At 41.3% G+C, this 24,914-nt stretch overlaps 1 protein-coding gene, 11 non-coding genes and 3 pseudogenes across 12 annotated transcripts; all 15 read left to right on the top strand.

Annotated features, from left to right (window-relative positions):
* Positions 1-386: 386 nt before the first annotated feature.
* Positions 387-505, top strand: LOC142171264 (5S ribosomal RNA; annotated as a pseudogene).
* Positions 506-1,050: 545 nt separating this feature from the next.
* On the top strand, positions 1,051-1,169 carry LOC142171288 (5S ribosomal RNA; annotated as a pseudogene).
* Positions 1,170-1,709: 540 nt separating this feature from the next.
* Positions 1,710-1,827, top strand: LOC142171164 (5S ribosomal RNA). Its single transcript, XR_012700777.1, has one exon. It is a non-coding gene; the product is annotated as a 5S ribosomal RNA (ribosomal RNA).
* A 541-nt stretch (positions 1,828-2,368) lies between these two features.
* On the top strand, positions 2,369-2,487 carry LOC142171244 (5S ribosomal RNA). Its single transcript, XR_012700857.1, has one exon. It is a non-coding gene; the product is annotated as a 5S ribosomal RNA (ribosomal RNA).
* Positions 2,488-3,027: 540 nt separating this feature from the next.
* On the top strand, positions 3,028-3,146 carry LOC142171211 (5S ribosomal RNA). The gene has a single exon (XR_012700824.1). It is a non-coding gene; the product is annotated as a 5S ribosomal RNA (ribosomal RNA).
* Positions 3,147-3,687: 541 nt separating this feature from the next.
* LOC142171233 (5S ribosomal RNA) lies at positions 3,688-3,805 on the top strand. The gene has a single exon (XR_012700846.1). It is a non-coding gene; the product is annotated as a 5S ribosomal RNA (ribosomal RNA).
* A 3,469-nt stretch (positions 3,806-7,274) lies between these two features.
* Positions 7,275-7,393, top strand: LOC142171181 (5S ribosomal RNA). Its single transcript, XR_012700794.1, has one exon. It is a non-coding gene; the product is annotated as a 5S ribosomal RNA (ribosomal RNA).
* A 539-nt stretch (positions 7,394-7,932) lies between these two features.
* Positions 7,933-8,051, top strand: LOC142171066 (5S ribosomal RNA). Its single transcript, XR_012700679.1, has one exon. It is a non-coding gene; the product is annotated as a 5S ribosomal RNA (ribosomal RNA).
* An 11,340-nt stretch (positions 8,052-19,391) lies between these two features.
* LOC142171161 (5S ribosomal RNA) lies at positions 19,392-19,510 on the top strand. The gene has a single exon (XR_012700774.1). It is a non-coding gene; the product is annotated as a 5S ribosomal RNA (ribosomal RNA).
* Positions 19,511-20,027: 517 nt separating this feature from the next.
* LOC142171166 (5S ribosomal RNA) lies at positions 20,028-20,146 on the top strand. The gene has a single exon (XR_012700779.1). It is a non-coding gene; the product is annotated as a 5S ribosomal RNA (ribosomal RNA).
* A 724-nt stretch (positions 20,147-20,870) lies between these two features.
* On the top strand, positions 20,871-21,361 carry LOC142170320 (secreted RxLR effector protein 161-like). The gene is made up of 2 exons (XM_075232202.1): positions 20,871-21,093; positions 21,138-21,361. Exons 1-2 carry the CDS (start codon positions 20,871-20,873, stop codon positions 21,359-21,361), a joined length of 447 nt encoding a protein of 148 aa, XP_075088303.1.
* Positions 21,362-21,663: 302 nt separating this feature from the next.
* Positions 21,664-21,782, top strand: LOC142171119 (5S ribosomal RNA). Its single transcript, XR_012700732.1, has one exon. It is a non-coding gene; the product is annotated as a 5S ribosomal RNA (ribosomal RNA).
* Positions 21,783-22,631: 849 nt separating this feature from the next.
* Positions 22,632-22,750, top strand: LOC142171286 (5S ribosomal RNA; annotated as a pseudogene).
* A 1,366-nt stretch (positions 22,751-24,116) lies between these two features.
* Positions 24,117-24,235, top strand: LOC142171025 (5S ribosomal RNA). Its single transcript, XR_012700638.1, has one exon. It is a non-coding gene; the product is annotated as a 5S ribosomal RNA (ribosomal RNA).
* Positions 24,236-24,760: 525 nt separating this feature from the next.
* LOC142171242 (5S ribosomal RNA) lies at positions 24,761-24,880 on the top strand. The gene has a single exon (XR_012700855.1). It is a non-coding gene; the product is annotated as a 5S ribosomal RNA (ribosomal RNA).
* The last annotated feature ends 34 nt before the right edge of the window (positions 24,881-24,914 follow it).

Here is a 24,914-nt window from a genome sequence, read left to right as displayed (position 1 = left end):
TATACGATTTGATAATAAAAATAAAGAAAATATTTAAAAATTACGATTAACAACCACGACCTTAAGGGCTTAGCACCGTTGCACTTGACATGTCACTACGTCTTGGCCTCTAAGGCGGTATCCGTAAAAAGTCGAGTTGCGATGTCCTCGTTCCATGCGGCCCAGTTTAATAGGCATGGCGGGCCCTCTAATTGCGATTATATCACCGAGTGCGGCTTGCTGTTATTGGTCAGTACTTTTGCCCACGAAAAATACATAAAATCAAAAGAGGAATCACGTAAAACGGATAAATGAGCATAAAGTTATGCCGTTTTAAGGCTTGACAATTTTGCACCTAAAGCGGAAGGAGGAAAGGTAATAAGAGAATTTAGAGTACAAGGAAAGTCGGATGCGATCACACCAGCACTAACGTACCGGATCCCATCAGAACTTCAAAGTGAAGCGTGCTTGGGCTAGAGTTGCACTAGGATGGGCGACCCCCTGGGAAGTCCTCATGTTGCATCCTTCTTTTTGGCAAAATTTGTATCCTACATCTTTTAATATATCGATGGTAGAGTTAATAAATTCACAAACGACTTTTGCGCATTGTAAACGATATTTTTTTACATGAATAATAATAAAAAATTATTATTGAAGATAATTATGGAAAAGATCAAAAAGGCAATATACTATTTGATAATAAAAGTAAAGAAAATATTTAAAAATTATGATTATCAACCACGACCTTAAGGGCTTATCACCGTTGCAGTTGACATGTCCTTACGCCTTGGCCTCTAAGGCGGCATCCGTAAATCGTCGAGTTGTGATGTCGTCGTTTCATGCGGCCCAGTTTAATAGGCATGGCGGGCCCTCTAATTGCGATATTATCGCTGAGCGTGGCTTGTTGTTATTGGTTAGTGTTTTTGCCCGCGAAAAATACATAAAATCAAAAGAGGAATCGCGTAAAACGGATAAATGAGCGTAAAGTTATGCCATTTTAAGGCTTCACACTTTCACACCTAAAGCGGAAGGAGGAAAGGTTATAAGAGAATTTACAGTGCAAGGAATGTCGGATTCGATAACACCAGCACTAACGCACCGGATCTCATCAGAACTCCGAAGCAAAGCGTGCTTGGGCAAGAGTAGTACCAGGCAAAATGACCCCCTGGGACGTCCTCGTGTTTCATCACTCTTTTTGGCAAAATTTGTATCCTACTTCTTTTAATATATTGATGCTAGAGCTAATAAATTCACAAATGACTTTTACGCATTGTAAACGATATTTTTTTACATGAATAATAAATATTTTTAAAGAAAATAATTATGGAAAGATCAAAAAGGCAATATATGATTGATAATAAAAATAAAGAAAATATTTAAAAATTACGATTATCAACCACGACCTTACGGGCTTAGCACCATTGCACTTGACATGTCACTACGCCTTGGCCTCTAAGGCGGTATCTGTAAAATGTCGAGTTGCGATGTCGTCGTTCCTTATGGCCCAGTTTAATAGGCATGGCGGGCCATATAATTGCGATATTATTGCCGAGCATGGCTTCTTGTTATTGGTCAACGCGTTTGCCCGCGAAATATACAAAAAAAACAAAAGTAGAATCGCGTAAAACGGATAAATGAGCGTAAAGTTATGCCGTTTTAAGGCTTCACACTTTCGCACCTAAAGCGAAAGGAGGAAAGGTAATAAGAGAATTTAGAATGCAAGGAATGTCGGATGCGATCATACTAGTACTGAGGCACCGGATCCCATCAGAACTCCGAAGCTAAGCGTGCTTGGGCGAGAGTAGTACAAGGATGGGAGACCCCCGAGAAGTCCTTGTGTTGCATCCCTCTTTTTGGCAAAATTTGTATCCTACTTCTTTTAATATATCGACGACAGAGCAAATAAATTTACAAATGACTTTTACGCATTGTAAACGATATTTTTTTACATGAATAATAAAACATTTTAAAGAGGATAATTATGGAAAAGATAAAAAAGGCAATATATGATTTGATAATAAAAATAAAGAAAATATTTAAGTATTACGATTCTCAACCACGAACTTACGAGCTTAGCACCGCTGCACTTGACATGTCACTACGTCTTGGCCTCGAAATTGGCATCCGTAAAACATTGAGTTGCGATGTCTTCATTCCATGTGGCCCAGTTTAATAGGCATGGCGAACCCTCTAATTGCGATATTATCTCCGAGCGCGGCTTGTTGTTATTGGTCAACGCTTTTGCCTGCGAAAAATACATAAAATCAAAAGAGGAATCGCGTAAAACGGATAAATGAGCGTAAAGTTATGCCGTTTTAAGGCTTCACAATTTCGCACCTTAAGCGGAAGGAGGAAAGGTAGTAAGAGAATTTAGAGTGCAAGGAATGTCGGATTCGATCATACGAGCGCTAATGCACCGGATCCCATCAGAACACCGAAGCAAAGCATGCTTGGGCGAGAGTAGTACCAGTATGGGTGACCCCCTGGGAAATCCTCGTGTTGTATCCATCGTTTTGACAAAATTTGTATCCTACTTCTTTTAATATATCGATGGTAGAGCTAATAAATTCACAAATGACTTTTACACATTGTAAACGATATTGTTTTACATGAATAATAAAAAAATTTAAAGAGGATAATTATGGAAAAGATCAAAAAGGCAATATGCGATTTGATAATAAAAATAAAGAAAATATTTAAGTATTACGATTCTCGACCACGACCTTACGGGCTTAGCACCGTTGCACTTGATATGTCACTACGCCTTGGCCTCGAAGGCAACATCCATAAAACGTCGAGTTGTGATGTTGTAGTTCAATGTGGCCCAGTTTAATAGGTACGGCGGGCCCTCTAATTGCGATATTATCACCGAGCGAGGCTTGTATTTATTGGTCACACTTTTGCCCGCGAAAAATACATAAAATCAAAAGAGGAATCGCGTAAAACGGATAAATGAGCATAAAGTTATGCCGTTTTAAGGCTTCACAATTTTGCACCTAAAGCGGAAGGAGGAAAGGTAATAAAAGAATTTAGAGTGCAAGGAAAGTCGGATGCGATCATACCAGCACTAACGCACCAGATCCCAACAGAACTCGGAAGTGAAGCGTGCTTGGGCTAGAGTAGTACTAGGAAGGGTGACACCCTGGGAAGTCCTCGTGTTGCATCCCTCGTTTTGGCAAAATTTGAATCCTACTTATTTTAATATATCGACGGTAGAGCTAATAAATTCACAAACGACCTTTACGCATTGTAAACGATATTTTTTTACATGATTAATAAAAAAATTAAAGAGCATAATTATGGAAAAGATCAAAAAGGCAATATACGATTTGATAATAAAAATAAAGAAAATATTTTAAAAATTACAATTATCAACCACGACCTTACGGGCTTAGCACCGTTGCACTTGACATATCACTATGCCTTGGCCTCTAAGGCGGCATCCGTAAAACGTCGAGTTGCGATGTCGTCGTTACATGCGGCCCAGTTTAATAGGCATGGCGGGCCCTCTAATTGCGATATTATCACCGAGCGCGGCTTGTTGTTATTGGTCAACGCTTTTGCCCGCGAAAAATACATAAAATCAAATGAGGAATTGCGTAAAATGGATAAATGAGAGTAAAGTTATGCCGTTTTAAGGCTTCACACTTTCTCACCTAAAGCGGAAGGATGAAAGGTAATAAGAGAATTTAGAGTGCAAGGAATGTTGGATGCGATCATACCAGCACTAACGCACCAGACCCCATCAGAACTCCGAAGCTAAGCGTTCTTGGGTGAGAGTAGTACTAGGATGGGTGACCTCTGGGACATCCTCGTGTTGCATCCCTCTTCCTGGCAAAATTTGTATCGTACTTCTTTTAATATATCGACGGTAGAGCTAATAAATTCGCAAAGGACTTTTACGCATTGTAAACGATATTTTTTTACATGAATAATAAAAAAATTTAAAGAGGATAATTATGGAAAAGATAAAAATGGCAATATATGATTTGATAATAAAAATAAAAAAAATATTTAAAAATTACTATTATCAACCACGACCTTACGGGCTTAGCACCGTTGCATTTGTTTCACGGCCCTGATTTCCCACCCTCGGGAGTCATGATGGCACCTACTAATGTGAGCTAGCCAAGCCAATTATTAGACTATTTACCCTTTTTACCAATTTCTATTCTCTTTAACATTATATAAAACAATAACGTGTAAACAGTGGAAATTCAGAATAAGTGGAAGAAAACAATTGAATATCTGAACATGTGTCTATTACAACAGCTTAAACCTTAATCACCTAAAATTGGTGTCACAGTTTCATAGACGGTCTAAGAATACTACAAATAAAGGTTCTGAAAGAAATAAATACAACACTGTCTCTAGAAATGAATGAAAGAAATAGGAATAGTAGATAGAAGGGGACGCCAACCACTAACATGAATAAGGAAGACAAAGACAGATTTCACTTTCTTTTCACATCTTATTGCAGACGTGCAACCCGATCCCATTTCCTGTATCTCGTGGTAAGCGTACCACCCGCTCCCATTTCATTATATCTTGTGGTAGGCGTACCACCCGCTCCTATTTCATCATATCTTTGTTGCAGCATGCAACCCGATCCACGTATAATATTGTTGCGGCGTGCAACCCGATCCATATATAATATTGTTGCGGCGTGCAACCCGATCCATATATAATATTGTTGCGGCGTGCAACCCGATCCACATATAATATTGTTGTGGCGTGCAACCCGATCCATATATAATATTGTTGCGGCGTGCAACCCGATCCATATATAATATTGTTGCGGCATACAACCCGATCCATATATAATATTGTTGCGGCGTGCAACCCGATCCATATATAATATTGTCAACAATCGTAACAAGAGTCTCGATAAGGGGTCAATAAGGTCTACACTATCCTGGAAAGGGATCCGACATCATAAGCAATCACGTCCCGGCAAGGGAGAAACAGCTATAACCAAACTTGATACCACACCTAACTACCTCAGCTATAACCAAACTCGTTACAACATCTAACCACCTCAGCCATAACCAAACTCGTCAACACACCTAACTACCTCAGCTATAACCAACCTCATTCCGACACCTAACTACCTCATCTACACCCATAATTCCTACCCAACACAAAGAATCATTAACCTAAGCATCAGTATTATCAATTAAGATCACAATGCAAGGGAACCACAATTCAACAATAGCCCGGCAAGGGGGCAACATAATGATCACTTCTCTTTCTCACTTTTACTTCACAATTCACTTCACAACTCGAGCCAATGCTCTAGAGTTTCAATTATCACTTATACTTTTGCAATTTCGCTATACAACTTGAGCCAACGCTCATCAATGTTCATAGGTCACAATTCTTGCCACAAACTTTATACAACAATTAGAAATGTTCATCAAGGCATGAATAATACAACGAAATCATGAAAATCACAATATAAGACTCCCGGTCATACTTGAAACCAACGTATAGATACTCGTCACCATGCCTATACGTCGTACTCAACAAGAAGCAAATAGCAAATAGGACACAACTCCTAATCCCTCAAGCTAAGGTTAGACCAAACACTTACCTCGATGCCATGAACACAATTCACGATTCAATTATAGTTTTGCCCCTTGGTTCCACCACCAATTCGCTCGTATCTAGTCACAAGTTACTCAATTACATCAATAAACGCTAAATGAATCAATTTGAATGCATGAAAATGAATTTTCCAATGTTTTTACCCAAAAAGTCAAAAATCGCCCACGAGCCCACATGGTCAAAACCCGAGGTTCGAACCAAAACCCGATTACCCATTCCCCCACGAACTAAAATATATAATTTGTTTTGAAATCGGACCTCAAATTGAGGTCCAAATCCCCAATTTTTGAAAAAACCTAGGTTCTACCCAAAACACCCAATTTCCCCCATGAAAATCATTGATTTGAAGTTGAAATCATGTTAAAAGATGTTAATGATTGAAGAAAACTAGTTAAAATTGACTTACAATTGATTTGGAGAAGCAAGGTTGTTTGAAAAATCGCCTCTTATGTTTTTGGGGTTTTGAAAAATGAAAAACGACTGAAAATCCCATCTATTTATACCCCTCTCAGACCCTATGTGCGGACCGCACAAAATGGACTGCAACCGCACAGGCTTCTTGAGGGTACTGCAGTCCAGTGCCCTGTGCGGACCGCACAAAGTCAACTGCAGCCGCACAGCAGTACCCTGTGCGGACCACACAAAGTCGACTGCAGTCGCACAGCCTCCACCGCGCACTGCAAAAGGTCGACCGCACTGGTGGGTTCAGAGACCTGCAACTTCTGGTTTTAAGCCTAAAACATCCCGAAACCTACCTGAAACTCACTCGAGCCCTCGGAACTCCAAACCAAGTGTGCATACTAACTCAACAACATCATATGGACCTACTCGTGCGATCACATCATCAAAATAACATGTAAAATCATGAGTTAAACCTCAAAACTTAACATTTTCATCAAGAACTCTCAATGTCCATAACTCCTCAACCAGAAGTCTGATTCACGTCAATAAACTCTGTTTTTCATCAAATTTCACAAAAATGTCTTAAATCATATATAAGACCTGTACTGGGCGCCGGAACCAAAATACGGGCCCGATACCATCATGTTCTAAGCAAATTTCATTTCAATTCCTTAAACAGTTTCAAAAAACAATTTCTTTTTAAAAAAATTCAATTCTCAGGCTTGGACCTCGGAATTCGATTCCGGGCATACGCCCAAGTCCCATATTTTCCTACGGATCCTCCGGGACAGTCAAATCACGGGTTCGGGTCCGTTTACCTAAAACGTTGACCGAAGTCAAATTAACCCATTTTATAACCAAATTTTATCATTTTTCATAGAATTTCATATTTAAGGTTTCCGGCTACGCGCCCGGACTACGCATGCAAATTGAGGTGACTCTAAATGAGGTTTTAAGGCCTCAGAACACAGAATTTAATTTAAAGCAAGTGATGACTACTCCTTGGCATCGAAGGCGGCATCCGTAAAACGTCGAGTTGCGATGTCGTCGTTCCATGCTGCCCAGTTTAATAGGCATGGTGGACCCTCTAATTGCGATATTATCGCCGAGCCCGACTTGATGTTATTGGTCAACACTTTTGCCCATGAAAAATACATAAAATCAAAAGAGGAATCGCATAAAATGGATAAATGAGCGTAAAGTTATGTCGTTTTAAGGCTTCACACTTTCGCAACTAAAGTGGAAGGATGAAAGGTAATAAGAGAATTTAGAGTGCAAGGAATGTTGACTGCGATCATACCAGCACTAACGCACCGGATCCCATCAGAACTCCGAAGCTAAGCGTGCTTGGGTGAGAGTAATACTAGGATGGGTGACCCCTTGGGACGTCCTCGTGTTGCATCCCTCTTCCTGGCAAAATTTTTATCCTACTTCTTTTAATATATCGATGGTAGAGCTAATAAATTAACAAAGGACTTTTACGCATTGTAAAAAATATTTTTTTTACATGAATAATAAAAAAATTTAAAGAGGATAATTATGGAAAAGATCAAGGCAATATACGATTTGATAATAAAAATAAAGAAAATATTTAAAAATTACCATAATCAACCACGACCTTATGGGATTAGAACCGTTGCATTTGACATGTCACTACTCCTTGGCCTCAAAGGCGGCATGTGTAAAACGTCGAGTTGCGATGTCGTCGTTCCATGCGACCCACTTTAATAGGCATGGTGGGCCCTCTAATTGCGATATTATCGCCGAGTGCGACTTGATGTTATTGGTCAACGCTTATGCTCGCGAAAAATACATAAAATTAAAAGAGGAATCGCGTAAAACGGATAAATGAGCATAAAGTTATGTCATTTTAAGTCTTCACACTTTCGCACCAAAAGCGGAAGGATGAAAGGTAATAAGAGAATTTTGAGTGTAAGGATTGTCGGATGCGATCATACCAGCACTGACGCACCGGATCCCATCAGAACTCCGAAGCTAAGCGTGCTAGGGCGAGAGTAGTACTAGGATGGGTGACCCACTGGGACGTCCTCGTGTTGCAGCCCTCTTCCTGGCAAAATTTGTATCCTACTTCTTTTAATATATTGACGGTAGAGCTAATAAATTCACAAAGAACTTTTGCGCATTGTAAACGATATTTGTTTTCATGAATAATAAAAAAATTTAAAGAGGATAATTATGGAAAATATCAAAAAGGCAATATACGATTTGATAATAAAAATAAAGAAAATATTTAAAAATTACGATTATCAACCACGACCTTACAGGCTTATCACCGTTGCACTTGACATGTCACTACGCCTTGGCCTCGAAGGCGGCATCCGTAAAACGTCGAGTTGCGATGTCGTCGTTTCATGCGGCCCAGTTTAATAGGCATGGCGGGGCCTGTAATTGCGATATTATCGCCAAGCGCGACTTGTTGTTATTGGTTAGTGCTTTTGCCCGCGAAAAATACATAAAATCAAAAGAGGAATCGCTTAACGGATAAATGAGCGTAAAGTTTTGCCGTTTTAATGCTTCACACTTTCGCACCTAAAGTGGAAGGAGAAATGGTAATAACACAATTTAGCGTGCAAGGAATGTCGGATGCGATCATACCAACACTAACTTTCACGACCCTGTTTCACCCTCTGTGAACCCTCGTGACGGCACCTAGTCTCTACGACTAGGTAAGCCTAACTTTGCGGAATATAACCAAACTTGCGAAAGTAAAACAATTTAAAAACAGAAATAAAGCAATAACTGTATGTAAATGTGTTGCTCGGCATACACCGTTTTTAACTCTCAACACCAATCATAAATCCAAGACCCGAAAACCCATGAATAACAAGCTAAGAAAGAAATACTACATAGCTCTAACTCCGGAATATTTCTAATAAAGAACAGAGAAGTACAAAAGCGCTAAATACTACAAGTAGGAATAGAAAGGTGCTCCTTGGTCTGCGGACACGGCAGATGTACCTCGGAGTCTCTAAGCAGTCTCCTCCCTCAACGATAGTAGGCCTAATCAGTGGTACTTGGATCTGCACATGAAAAATATGCGTAGAAGGGGCATGAGTACACCACAGTGGTACTCAGTAAGTGCCAAGCCTAACCTCGGTTGGGCAGTGACGAGGAAGGCTAGGGCCCTACTGAGGTTAAATACAATATAAGGGTTAACAGTGTGGAATAAAACAGTATAGATAAGTGCAACAGTAAGAAATAACATAGAATTGACAGAACAACAACAACTAGAACAGAGACAACACAAGCCACGGAAAGAAATACAGCTCAACACAAAGATAACAACCGGGGCACCTTCCAGGATACTATCCTGTAGTCCCAATCACAACTATCCAGTGGATCTCCCAGGAAACCGTCCCATAGTCCATCATATATACATGTCCGAAGGATCTCCCAGGATATCGTCCCGTAGTCCAACTATCAATGCGCGGGGGATCTATCGGGAATCTCGATCCGTAGTCCCCAAATATAAATACCCAGTACTGGGGGAATCTACCAGGTGCATTCCCGTAGTTCCATATAACTGTGCAGGGGGATCTATCGGGAATCTAACCTGCAGTCCCAAAGTAAATGTGCAGGGGGACCTATCGGGAATCTAACACGCAGTCCCAAAGTAAACAGACAAGGGGGAGCTACCGGAATCCCACATCCGTAGTCCCAATGTAAATTCACAGCAGCAGCAAGAAAATATTCAGAGAAGGGAAATTTCATATTAAGGCAATAAATAATTCTAGCCTAGCATGCTGCACGGAGTTCAGGTAAACAGATTTGAACAATTAAAGTAATTAAATCACTTAGATCTGCTTTCCTAAGCTAACAACCAGTTTAATAGCACAAGTAATAAAAATAGGATAAGGAACATACTGATAAGTACTTAAAGAAAACCGAATTTTCAACAATTTGCACAAGTACGCACTCGTCACCTCACGTACAAGGCATTTCAATTACCAGAAATATCAATCCAAAGGGGAAGGTCCCCCACACAAGGTTAGACAAGCCACTTACCTCAAACCGGCTCAAAATCAACTCGAAACCACACTTTTGCCATGAGTATCCGACTCTAAATGGCCCAAATCTATTCAATTCAATTGCATATTGTAAATAACTCTTCAAGTACAGATTCTACAACTAAATTCTAAACTAGTACGCGAAATCATGTAAAATGACCAAAACAACCCTCAGGCGAACATCTCGGAATTGGGTGAAATTTACATTTTCAGAAGCCTCATACTCTCACGAGTCTATAAATAACAAGAACACTGAAATCGGAGTCCAAATGACCCCTCAAATCCTCATTTAAAGGCCTCTTAAACTCAATCCTAATTACCCATTTTCCTCAATTTCACACCACTAATTAGGTCTATAATCACATATAAACGAGTTATAAAGTCAAGGACAATACCTCCAATTGATTTTCCTTTGTTTTCCTCAAGAATCCCTCTCAAAAGCTCCAAACCCGGATAAAATGGTGGAAGAATAGCCAATTTTTGCAAAGGCAACTATTTATATGTTCTGCCCAGCGATTTCCGCATTTGCAGCTCTGGGACCGCATCTGCGGTCCCGCTTCTGTGGACCACATGTCGCATCTGCGACTTTCATTAAATAGCCCAGGAGCCGCATCTGCGATACTTCTTTCGCATATGCGAAATCGCATCTGCGGTGAACCTTCCGCATCTGCGGAACCTGAAAGAGAATCGAGAATCTGCTTCTGTGTCTCATACGCCGCTTCTGTGGCTCCGCACCTGCGGAACCCAAACCGCATGTGCGGTTATGACAGACAGCAACAAATTTTCTGAAATCTCTAACTTAAAAATCTTTCCGTCAATCATCCAAAATCATCCCGAGGCCCCCGGTACCTCAACCAAAAACACCAACGTCACCTAATACCTTATTCAAACTTGTACAAATCCTTAAAACACCTAAAACAACATCGAAACCTTGGATTAATCAAGGATTTAAGCCTAAGAACTCCAAATTTCCTCAAAATACGCTTTCGATCAAAAACCTAACCAAACCACGTCCGAATGACCTGAAATTTTGCACACTCGTCCTAAATGACATGGCAGAACTATTGCAACTTCCGGAATTCCATTTCAACCCTTTGATCAAAATCTCATTATCGGACTGGAAACTTCGAAAATTCGACTTTCGGCATTTCAAGCCTAAATTAGCTACGGACCTCCAAAATACATTCCGATCATGCTCCTAACCCCGAAATCACCTAACAGAGCTAACAGAACCATCAAATTTCCATTTCGAGGCTGTCTTCACACTGATCCGACTACGGTCAACTTCCCAACACTTAAGCTCTCATTTAGGGACTAAGTGTCCCAAAACTCTCCGAAACTTAGAACCGAACATCCTGGCAACCCAAAATAGCAGAAATAAACACGAGGAAAGCAGTTAATAGGGGATTGGGGTGTTAATTCTTAAGACGACCGGCTGGGTCGTCACATCCTCCTACACTTAAACATTTGTTCGTCCTCGAACGAGCATAGAGACATACCTGAAGTAGTAAAAAGATGAGGGTAACGGCTGCGCATATCCTGCTCGGTCTCCCAGGTTGCCTCCTCAACTAGCTGGCCCCGCCACTGAACCTTTACCGAAGCAATGTTATTGGACCTCAGCTTTCTAATCTTCCTGTCCAATATTGCCACCGACTCCTCAACATAAGATAGATCTTTGTCCAACTGGACTGAAATGAAATCCAACACGTGCGACGGGTCGCCATGATACCTCCGGAGCATCGAAGCATGAAATTCCGGATGAACTCCTGCCTAGTTGGGAGGAAAGGCCAGCTCATAAGCAATCTCCCCAACACACCTCAATATCTCAAAAGGGCCAATAAACCTCGGACTCAACTTCCCTTTCTTCCCGAACCTCATAACGCCCTTCATAGGCGAGACCCGAAGCAGAACACGCTCTCCAACCATATAGGAAACATCGCAAACCTTCTGGTCCATGTAACTCTTCTGTCTGGACTGGGCTGTACGAAGTCTATCCTGAATCACCTTAACCTTCTCCAAAACATCCTGAACCAAGTCTGTGCCCAATAGTCTGGCCTCACCTAGCTTAAACCAACCCACCGAAGATCTGCACCGCCTACCATATAAAGCCTCATACGGTGCCATCTGAATGCTGGATTGATAGCTATTGTTGCAAGCAAACTCTGCCAATGGCAAGAACTGATCCCAAGACCCTCCAAACTCAATCACACACGCACGAAGCATATCCTCAAGAATTTGAATGGTACGCTCGGACTGTCCGTCTGTCTGAGGGTGAAATGCTGCACTCAACTCTACCCGAGTACCTAAGTCATGCTGAACAGCCCTCCAGAACTATGATGTGAACTGGGTACCTCTATCTGAAATGATGGAAATTGGAATACCATGCAGACGAACAATCTCCCGGAAATAATTCTCCGCCAACCGCTCTGAAGAATAAGTAGTATACACAGGAATGAAATGAGCGGACATGGTCAGCCGATCCACAATCACCCAAATAGCATCAAACTTCTTCAAAGTCCATGGGAGCCCAACTACAAAGTCCATGGTGATCCGCTTCCACTTCCTCTCCGAAAATCTCTATCTGCTGAAGCAACCCACCCGATCTCTGGTGCTCATACTTCACCTACTGACAGTTGAGACACCTAGCTACAAATCCAACTATATCTTTCTTCATCCGCCTCCACCAATAGTGTTGCCTCATATCCTGATACATTTTCGCGGCACCCGGCTGGATGGAATACCACGAACTATGGGCCTCCTCTAGAATCAACTCTCGCAGCCCATCAACATTGGGTACACAAATATGACCCTGCATCCTCAATACACCATCATCTCCAATAGTCACATCTCTGGTATCACCGTGCTGAACCTTGTCCTTGAGGACAAGCTAATGAGGGTCTTCATACTACCATTCCCTGATACAATCAAATAAGGAAGACCGAGAAACCACGCAAGCTAGAACCCGACCAGGCTCCGAAAGATCCAGTCTCACAAACTGGCTGGCTAAGGCCTGAATATATATCCATAGGCCTCTTTAATGCTGGTAAATAAGCCAAAGTCCCAAAACTTTCTGCCCGATGATTGAAAGCATCGGCCACCATATTAGCCTTGCCCAGGTGATATAAAATAGTGATATCATAGTCCTTTAGCAACTCCAACCACCTCCTCTAGCACAAATTTAGATCCTTTTGTTTGAACAACTGCTGCAAGCTCCGATGGTCAGTATAAATCTCACAAGGCACACCATATAAGTAATGGCGCCAAATCTTCAGGGCGTGAACAGTGGCAGCTAACTCAAGGTCATGAACAGGGTAGTTCTTCTCATGTATCTTTAACTGTCTGGACGCGTAGGAAATCACCCTATTGTCCTGCATCAACATCGCTCCGAGGCCAACCCTCGAGGCGTCACAATAGACTGTAGAAGACCCCGAACCTGTAGGCAGTATCAAAATTAGGGTTGTAGTCAATGTTGTCTTGATCTTCTGAAAGCTCGCCTCACACTCCTCCGCCCACAAAATGGAGCACCCTTCTAGGTCAATCTGGTCATGGGGCTGCAATCGATGAAAACCCCTCCACAAAATAACGGTAGTGTCCAGCCAAACCAAGGAAACTGCGAATCTCGGTAGCTGAGGATGGTCTGGGCCAACTCTGCACGGCCTCTATCTTCTTCGGATCCACCTGAATACCCTCACTCAATACCACGTGGCCTAAGAATGCCACTCAATCCAACCAAAACTCACATTTCGAGAATTTAGCATATAACTTCTTCTCTCTCAGAGTCTGAAGCACAATCCTCAGGTGCTTCTCATGATCTTCCCGACCCTGGGAATACACCAAAATATCATCAATAAAGACAATGACGAACGAGTCAAGATACGACCGAAACACACTGTGCATCAAATGCATAAAGGCTACTGGGGCATTGGTCAGCCCAAATGACATAACAAGGAACTCGTAATGACCATACCGAGTCTTGAAAGCAGTCATCGGGATATCTGGCTCCTGAATCTTCAACTGATGGTAACTTGAGCGCAAGTCAATCTTAGAAAACACACATGCGCCCTGAAACTGGTCAAATAGATCATCAGTACGAGGCAAAGGATAACGGTTCTTCACTATAACCTTGTTCAACTGGCGATAATCAATACACATACGCATAGAACCATCCTTCTTCTTTACAAACAAAATAGGATCACCCCAAGGTGATACACTAGGCCGAATAAAACCCTTATCAAGCAATTCCTATAACTGATCCTTCAACTCAGGAGGAGCCATACGATACGGAGGGATAGAAATGGGATGAGTGCCCGGCAACAGATCAATGCCAAAATCAATATCTCTATCAGGCGGCATGCTTGGAAGGTCAACTGGAAACACATTGGGAAAATCCCGTACTACTGGAACTGAATCAACTAAAGGGGGTATCGGTACTGACATCTCTCACATACACTAAATACGCGTGACCCCCCTTCTCAACCATACGCTGAGCCTTAAGGAGAAAAAAAATAATGCTACTGGGAGTGTGATCTACGGTACCCCTCCACTCAACATGCGGTACACCTGGCATAGCTAGCATCACGGTTTCGGTGTGACAATCAAGAATAGCAAAATGGGGAGACAACCAATCCATGCCCAAGATATTATCAAAATCAACTATCCTGAATAACAATAAATCGGCTCTGGTCTCAAAACCAAAAAGAGTAACCAAACATGACCGATAAATGCGGCCCACAACAAGAGAATCTCCCGCATGAGTAGAAACATAAATAGGGGAACTCAAAGAATCTCGGGGTACACCCAAATGCGGAGAAAAATAAGAAGACACATAAGAGTAAGTGGAGCGTAGATCAAATAGAACTGATGTATCTATATGGTAAACCATGACAATACCTGTGATGACAGAATCAGAGGCAACAGCCTTGGTACGAGTAGGAAGGGCATAATATAGCTTGGCCTTTCCCTCTAGCTGGCTGAGCAGATGGGGTAGCAACTGGAGCTGTAACCATAGCTTGAGAACTCTACGGGGCACGCTGTGGCTGGGAAGTTCGTGGAGGTGCACTTCTCCCAAGGTCTAGGGCAATCCATCAGCACAAGGCGTATGTCACCACACTCAAAAAAGCTCTAGAAGGATGTGGCAGCGGGGGACTATGCGGTACGGGTACTCCAAGACCCCTGAACACCTGAAACACTATGTGAAATCTGAGATGCAAACTGAGCTGGCTGGCCCATAAAACCTCTACCATGTCGTACTCCTCCTCCAAAATAAGGACCAGTGGGTCTCCCCAGTCTACGAGGTCTACTCACTCCCCTATACTCTCCCTCCTAACCTCGTCTGTCCTCTCTCTCCCGGACCCACCTGTCCCTTACTCAGTGAGAGGTCCTCCCAACCTACTAAACTGGGACCATAAGATGTGTCACCATGACACATGGAACCTGACCAATGGAAACTCGCTGCTCTGGAGTGGGGGCAGAGGGAGTCTGGGTCCCTCCCCCGACCTGCGAAGTAGTTGGTACAACCTGAATCAATCCTATCTGAATTAATGTACCAAACATGCTCAGGAACTGTGCTAATGTCTCCTAAAGTGCTGGAGTAGTAGTAGCAGTAGTCGTGTCTGATGCCTGGGCTCTGGCTGGAACTACTGGTGGCTCCTCGGTGGTAGCTCGTGTAGGTGTTCTAGCTGCACCACGTGCGCGTCCTCAACCTCTACCCCTGCCCCGGCCTCTGACGGCTGCAGTAGGGGGTGCGGATGCCTGATCATCTCAGGTAGCACGTGTCCTCACCATTTGTGAGAGAATAGAAGATAAAAGTTTAGAATTGTGATGTCAGAAATATTGCACGACAAAGAAATCAAATGAAGGGGGATTTTTCCTAAGCCTTTTGTAGATAAGTACAGACGTCTCCATACCGATCAACGAGACTCTAATAAACCGGCTTGTGATCCATGACTCCTATGAACCTAGAGCTCTGATACCAACTTGTCACGACCCTGGTTCACCCTCCGTGAACCCTCGTGATGGCACCTAGTCTCTACGACTAGGTAAGCCTAACTTTGCGGAAGATAACCAAACTTGTGGAAGTAAAACAATTTAAAAACAGAAATAAAGCAATAACAATGTGTAAATGTGTCGCTCGGCATACACCATATTTAACTCTCAACACCAATCATAAATCCAAGACCCAAAATCCCATGAATCACAAGCTAAGAAAGAAATACTACATAGCTCTAACTCCGGAATATTTCTAATAAAGAACAGAGAAGTACAGAAGGGCTAAATACGACATGCATGAATAGAAAGGGGATCCTTGGTCTGCGGATGCGGCAGATGTACCTCGGAGTCTCTAAGCAGTCGCCTCCCTCAACGATAGTAGGCCTGATCAGCGGTACCTAGATATGCACATGAAAAACATGCGCAGAAGGGGCATGAGTACACCATAGAGGTACTCAGTAAGTGTCGAGCCTAACCTCGGTTGGGTAGTGACGAGGAAGGTCAGGGCCCTACTGAGGTTAAAAACAATATAAGGGTTAACTTTTGTGGAATAAAACATTATAGATAAGTTCAACAGTAAGAAATAACATAGAATTGACAGAACAACAACAACTAGATCAGAGACAACACAAGCCACGGAAAGAAATACAGCTCAACACAAAGATAACAAACGGGCCACCTTCTAGGATACCGTCCTGTAGTCCCAATCACAACTATCTAGTGGATCTCCCCGGATACCATCCCGTAGTACATCATATATATATGTCCGAAAGATCTCTCGGGATACCATCCCGTAGTCCAACTATCAATGCATGGGGGATCTACTGGAAATCTCGATTCGTAGTCCCCAAATATAAATACCCAGTACTGGGGGAATCTACCGGATGCATTCCCGTAGTTCCATATAACTGTGCAGGGGGATCTATAGGGAATCTAACCTGCAGTTCCAAAGTAAATGTGCAGGGGAATCTATCGGGAATCTATCCCGCAGTCCCAAAGTAAACAGACAAGGGAGAGCTACCAGAATCTCAAATCTGTAGTCCCAATGTAAATACACATCGGCAGCAAGAAATATTCATAGAAGGGAAATTTAATATTAAGGCAACAAATAATTCTAGCCTAGCAAGCTGCACGGAGTTCAGGTAAACAGATTTGAATAATTAAAGCAATTAAATCACTTAGACCTGCTTTCCTAAGCTAACAACAGGTTTAATAACACAAGTAATAGAAACAGGATAAGGAACATACTGATAAGTACTTAAAGAAAATCGGATTTTCAACAATTTGCACAAGTACGCACTCGTCACCTCATGTACAAGGCATTTCAATTACCAAATATATCAATCCTAAGGGAAAGGTCCCCCACACAAGGTTAGACAAGCCACTTACCTCGAACCGGCTCAAAATCAACTCGAAACCACACTTTAACCACGAGTATTCGACTCCAAATGGCCCAAATCTATTCAATTCAATTGCATATTGTAAATAACACTTCAAGTAACTGATTCTACAACAAATTCTAAACTAATACGTGAAATCATGTAAAATGACCAAAATGCCCCTCAGTCCAACGTCTCGGAATAGGGTGAAATTTACATTTTCAGAAACCTCGTACTCTCACGAGTCTATACATAACAAGATCACTAAAATCGGAGTCCAAATGGCCCCTCAAATTATCATTTAAAGGCCTCTTAAACTCACATATAAATGAGTTATGAAGTCAAGGATATTACCTCCAATCAATTTTCCTTTGTTTTCCTCAAGAATCCCTCTCAAAAACTCTAAACCCGGATATAATTGTGGAAGAATAGTCAATTTTCACAAAGGTAACTATTTATATGTTCTGCCCAGCAATTTCCACATTTGCGGCTCTGGGACCGAATCTACGGTCCCGCTTCTGCTGACCACATGTCGCGTCTGCGACTTTCATTAAACAGCCCAGGAGTTGCATCTACGATACTTCTTTCACATATGCGAAACAACATCTATGTAACCTGAAGGAGAATTGAGAATCCGCTTCTATGGCTCCGCACCTGCGGAACCCAAACTGCAGGTGCGGTTATGATAGACAACAGCAAATTTTCTGAAATCTCTAACTTCAAAATCTTTCTGTCAATCATCCAAAATTATTCTGAGGTCCCCGAGACCTCAACCAAAAATACCAACATCACCTAATACCTTATTCAAACTTGTACCAATCTTTAAAACACCTAAAACAACATCGAAACCTCGGATTAATCAAGGATTTAAGCCTAAGAACTCCAAATTTCCTCAAAATACGCTCACAATCAAATACCTAACCAAACCACGTCCAAATGACCTGAAATTTTGCACACACATCCCAAATAACATGACGAAACTTTTGCAACTTCCGGAATTCCATTCCGACTCTCTGATCAAAATCTCACTATCGGACTGGAAACTTCGAAAATTCGACTTTCGGCATTTCAAGCCTAAATTAGCTACGGACCTCCAAAATACATTCCGATCATGCTCCTAACCCCAAAATCACCTAACAGAGCTAACAGAACCATGGAATTTCCATTCCGAGGCTGTCTTCACACTGATCCGACTACGATCAACATCCCAACACTTAAGCTCTCATTTAGGGACTAAGTGTCCCAAAACTCTCCGAAACTCATAACCGAACGTCTCGACAACCAAAAATAGCAGAAATAAACATGGGGAAAGCAGTTAATAAGGGATCAGGGAGTTAATTCTTAAGACGACCAGCCGGGTCGTCACACTAACGCACCAGTTCCCATCAAAACTCCAAAGTTAAGCGTGCTTGGGCGATAGTAATACTACGATGGGTGACCCCTTGGGACGTCCTCGTGTTGCATCCCTCTTTTTGGCAAAATTTTTATCCTACTTCTTTTAATATATCAACGGTAGAGCTAATAAATTTACAAATGACTTTTACGCATTGTAAACAATATTTTTTTACATGAATAATAAAAAAATTTAAAGAGGATAATTATGGAAAAGATCAAAAAGGTAATATACGATTTAATTATAAAAATAAAGAAAATATTTAAAAATTATGATTATCAACCACGACCTTACGGGCTTAGCATCGTTGCACTTGACATGTCACTACGGCTTGGCCTCGAAGGCGGCATCCGTAAAACATCAAGTTGCGATGTCGCCATTCCATGCGGCCCAGTCTAATAAGCATGACGTGCCCTCTAATTGTGATATTATCGCCGAGCACAGCTTGTTGTTATTGGTCAACGCTTTTGCCCACGAAAAATACATAAAATCAAAAGAGGAATAGCGTAAAACGGATAAATGAGCGTAAAGCTATGCCATTTTAAGGCTTCACACTTTCGCACCTAAAGCGGAAGAAGGAAAGGTAATAAGAGAATTTAGAGTGCAAGGAATGTCAGATGCAATCATATCAACACTAACGCACCGGATCCCATCAGAACTCCGAAGCTAAGTGTGCTCAGGCGAGAGTAGTACTAGGATGGGTGACCCCCTGGGAAGTCCTCGTGTTGCATCCCTCTTTTTGACAAAATATTTATCCTACTTCTTTTAATATATCGACGGTAGAGCTAATAAATTCACAAATGACTTTTGCGCATTGTAAACTATATTTTTATACATGAATAATAATTTTTTTTAAAGAGGATAGTTATGGAAAAGATCAAATAAGCAATATACGATTTTATAATAAAAATAAAGAAAATATTTAAATATTATGATTCTCAACCATGACCTTACGGGCTTAGCACCATTGTACTTGACATTGTCACTACGCCTTGGCCTCGAAGGTGGCATCCGTAAAATTTCGAGTTGCGATGTCGTCGTTCCATGCGGCCCAGTTTAATAGGCATGGTGGGCCCTCTAATTGCGATATTATCGCCGAGCGTGGCTTGTTGTTATTGGTCACGCTTATGCCATCGAAAAATACATAAAATCAAAAGAGGAATCGCGTAAAATGGATAAATGAGCATTAATTTATTCCGTTTTAAGGCTTCACACTTTCGCACCTAAAGCAGAATGAGGAAAAGGAATGTCAGATGCGATCATACCAGCACTAACGCACCGGATTCCATCAGAACTCTGAAGCTAAGCGTGCTTGGGCGAGAGTAGTAATAGGATGGGTGACCTCCTGGGAAGTCCTCGTGTTTCATCCCTTCTTTTGGCAAAATTTGTATCCTACTTCTTTTAATATATCGATGGTAGAGCTAATAAATTCAAAACTGACTTTTACGCATTGTAAACAATATTTGTTTACATGAATAATAAAAAAAATTAAAGAGAATAATTATGGAAAAGATCAATAAGGCAATATACGATTTGATAATAAAAATAAAGAAAATATTTAAAAATTATGATTACCAACCACGACCTTATGGTCTTAGCACCGTTGCACTTGACATGTCACTACGCCTTGGCCTTGAAGGCGGCATCCGTAAAACATCAAGTTGCGATGTCGTCAATCCATGCAGCCCAGTTTAATAGGCATGTCGGGCCCCCTAATTGCGATATTATCTTCGAGCGAGGCTTGCTGTTATTGGTCAACGCTTTTGCTCGCGAAAAATACGTAAAATCTAAAGAGGAATCGCGTAAAACGGATAAATGAGCATAAAGTTATGCCGTTTTAAGGCTTCACACTTTCGCACATAAAACGGAAGGAGGAAAGGTAATAAGTGAATTTAGAGTACAAGGAATGTCGGATGTGATAACTAAGAAAGGAATTTGAGATGAAGGATTTGGGTGAGGCGAAGAAAATTCTTCGCATGGAGATAAAAAGAGATAGACATTCAAAGAAACTCTATCTTAAAAAGAGATAGACATTCAAAGAAACTCTATCTATCTCAGAAAGAATACTTGAAGAGAGTAATAGATAGATTTGGCATGAATGAGAACACGAAGTCGGTTAGCACTCCTCTTGCTCCTCACTTTAAACTTAGTGCTGCTATATCGCCGAAGAATGAAGATGAACGAGAGTATATGTCAAGAGTGCCATATGCGAATGTTGTTGGTAGCTTGATGTATGCAATGATTTGCACAAGACCTGATATTTCACATAATATCGGAGTTGTAAGCAAGTATATGCATGATCCAGAAAGGATCATTGGCAAGCTGTGAAATGGATTCTATGGTATATTCGTAATATTGCAGATGTTGGATTGGGTTTTAAGCAGGAAGATAGTCAGTATCTGGTTGGATATTGTGACTCGGATTATGCGGGTGATTTGAAGAAGCATAAATCAACTACTGGTTATGTTTTCACTTTTGCAAATGTACCATTTAGTTGGAAGTCTACTTTGCAGTCAACAGTTGCTTTGTCTACTACTGAGGCAAAGTACATGGTAATTACAGAGGCTGTAAAGGAGGCAATTTAGCTTCAAGGGTTGCTTAGAAAGCTTGGTATTTGTCAAGAAAACATCACACTATGTTGTGATAGTCAGAGTTCTATCCAATTAGCAAATAGGCGTAGCACCGTTGCACTTGACATGGTACTATGCCTTGGCTTCGAAGGCGGCATCCGTAAAACATCGAGTTGCGATGTCGTCGTTCCATGTGGCCCAGTTTAATAGGCAATGTCGGGCCCAACGTAAAGTTATGCAAATTTAAGGCTTCACACTTTCACACCTATAGCGGAAGGAGGAAAGGTAATAAGAGAATTTAGTGTGCAAGGAATGTCAGATGCGATCATACCAGCACAAACGCACCGGATCCCATCAGGACTCTGAAGTCAAGGGTGCTTGGGCGAGAGTAGTACTAGGATGGGTGACCCCCTAGGAAGTCCTCGTGTTGCATCCCTCTTTTTGGAAAAATTTGTATCCTACCTTTTTTTAATATATATACGGTAGAGCTGATAAATTCATAAATGACTTTTACGCATTGTAAACGATGTTTTTCACATGAATAATAAAAAAAATTAAAGAGGATAATTATGGAAAAGATCAAAAAGGCAAATATTATGATTTGATAATAAAAATAAAGAAAATATTTAAATATTACGATTCTCAACCATGACCTTACGGGCGTAGCACTGTTGCACTTGACATGTCACTATGCCTTGGCCTCGAAGGCGGCATCCGTAAAACGTCGAGTTGCGATGTCGTCGTTCCATGCAGCCCAGTTTAATAGGCATGGTGGTTCCTCTAATTGCGATATTATCGCCGTGCGCGGCTTGTTGTTATTGGCCAATTCTTTTGCCCGCGGAAAATACATAAAATCAAAAGAGGAATCGCGTAAAACGGATAAATGAGCGTAAAGTTATGTCGTTTTAAGGCTTTACACTTTCGCACCTAAAGTGGAAGGAGGAAAGGTAATATGAGAATTTAGAGTGCAACGAATGTTGGATACGATCATACCAGCACTAACGCACTGGATCATACCAGCAGTAAAACGTCGAGTTGCGATATCGTCGTTCCATGCAGTCTAGTTTAATAGGCATGGCGGGCCCTCTAATTGCGATATTATCAGCGAGCGCGGCATTTTGTTATTGGTCAATGGTTTTGCTCGAGAAAAATACATAAAATCAAAAAAGGAATCACGTAAAATGGATAAATGAGCGTAAATTTATGCCTTTTTAATGCTTCACACTTTCGCACCTAAAGCGGAAGGAGGAAAGGTAATAAGAGAATTTAGAGTGCAAGAAATGTTGGATGCGATCATACAAGTACTAACGCACCGGATCCAATCAAAATTCTGAAGTTAAGCGTGCTTGGGCTAGAGTAGTACTAGGATGAGTGACCCTCTGGATAGTCCTCGTGTTTCATCCCTCTTTTTTGCAAAATTTGTATCCTACTTCTTTTAATATATCGACGGTAGAGCTAATAAATTCATAAATGAATTTTACGCATTGTAAACGATATTTTTTACATGAATAATAAATTTTTTTAAAGATGATAACTATGGAAAAAAATCAAAAAGGCAATATACGATTTGATAATAAAAATTTAAAAAATACATAAAAATTACGATTATCAATCATGACCTTACAGGTTTAGCACCGTTGCACTTGACATGTCATTATGCCTTGGCCTCGAAGGCGGCATCTGTAAAACGTCGAGTTGCGATGTCGTCATTCCATGCAGCCCAGTTTAATAGGCATGGCGGGCTCTCTAATTGCGATATTATCGCGGAGCGCGGCTTGCTGTTATTGGTGAACGCTTTCGCCCGCGAAAAATACATAAAATCAAAAGAGGAATCGCGTAAAACGGATAAATGAGCGTAAAGTTATGCCGTTTTAAGACTTCACACTTTCGCCCCTAGGATGGGTGACCCCCGGGAAGTGTTGCATCCCTCTTTTTGGAAAAATTTATATCCTGCTTCTTTTAATATACCGACTGTAGAGCTAATAAATTCACAAGTGACTTTTACGCATTGTAAACGATATTTTTTTACATCAATAATAAAAAAAATTAAGAGGATAATTATGAAAAAGATCCAAAAGGCAATATACGATTTGATAATAAAAATAAAGAAAATATTTAATACGATTATCAACCACGACCTTACGGGCTTAGCACCGTTGCACTTGACATGTCACTACGCCTTGGCCTCGAAGGTAGCATCCGTAAAACGTCGACTTGCGATGTCGTCGTTCCAAGATGGCCCAGTTTAATAGGCATGTCGAGCCCTCCAATTGCGATATTATCGCCGAGCGCAGCTTGTTGTTATTGGTCAACGTTTTTTCCCGCGAAAAATACATAAAATCAAAAGAGGAATCGCGTAAAACGGATAAATGAGCGTAAAGTTATGCTGTTTTAAGGCTTCACACTTTCGCACCTAAAGCAGAAGGAGGAAAGGTAATAAGAGAATTTAGAGTGCAACGAATGCTGGATGCGATCATACCAGCACTAACGCACCGGATCATACCAGCACTAAAATGTCGACTTGCGATGTCGTCGTTCCATGCGGCCTAGTTTAATAGGCATGTCGGGCCCTCTAATTGTGATATTACCACCGAGCGCGGCTTGTTGTTATTGGTCAACGCTTTTGCCTGCAAAAAATACATAAAATTAAAAGAGGAATCGCATAAACAGATAAATTAGCGTAAAGTTATGCCGTTTTAAGGCTTCACACTTTCGCACCTAAAGCGGAAGGAGGAAAGGTAATAAGAGAAGTTAGAGTGCAAGGAATGTTGGATGCGATCATACCAGCACTAATGCAGCGGATCCCATCAGAACTCCGAAGTTAAGCGTGCTTGGGCGAGAGTAGTACTATGATGGGTGCCCCCCTAGGAAGTCCTCGTGTTGCATCCCTCTTTTTGGCAATATTTGTATCCTACTTCTTTTAATATATCGATGGCAGAGCTAATATATTCACAAATGACTTTTACGCATTGTAAACGATATGTTTTTACATGAATAATAATTTTTTTAAAGAGGATAATTATGGAAAAGATCAAAAAGGGAATATACGATTTGATAATAGTAATAAAGAAAATATTTAAAAATTACGATTATCAACCACGACCTTACGAGCTTAGCACCGTTGCACTTGACGTATTAGTACGCCTTGGCCTCGAAGGAGACATCCGTAAAATGTCGAGTTGCGATGTCGTCGTTCCATGCGGCCCAGTTTAATAGGCATGTCAGACCCTCTAATTGTGATATTATCGCCGAGCACGGCTTGTTATTATTGGTCAACGCTTTTGCCCGCAAAAAATACATTTCAAAAGAGGAATCGCGTTGAGCGTAAAGTTATGTCATTTTAAGGCTTCACACTTTCGCACCTAAAGCGGAAGGAAGAAAGGTAATAAGAGCATTTAGAGTGCAAGTAATGTCGGATGCGATCATACCAGCACTAACACACCAGATTTCATCAGAACTCCGAAAGCTAAGCATGCTTGGGCGAGAGTAGTGTTAGGATGGGTGACCCCCTCGGAAGTCCTCGTGTTGCATCCCTCTTTTTGGAAAAATTTGTATCCTACTTCTTTTA

The sequence above is a fragment of the Nicotiana tabacum genome, chromosome 16, assembly GCF_000715075.1.
Source record: "Nicotiana tabacum cultivar K326 chromosome 16, ASM71507v2, whole genome shotgun sequence".
Classification (NCBI taxonomy): Eukaryota; Viridiplantae; Streptophyta; class Magnoliopsida; order Solanales; family Solanaceae; genus Nicotiana; species Nicotiana tabacum.
Note: the sequence above shows the minus strand (reverse complement) of the source record. Positions and strands in the feature narration are given on the sequence as shown.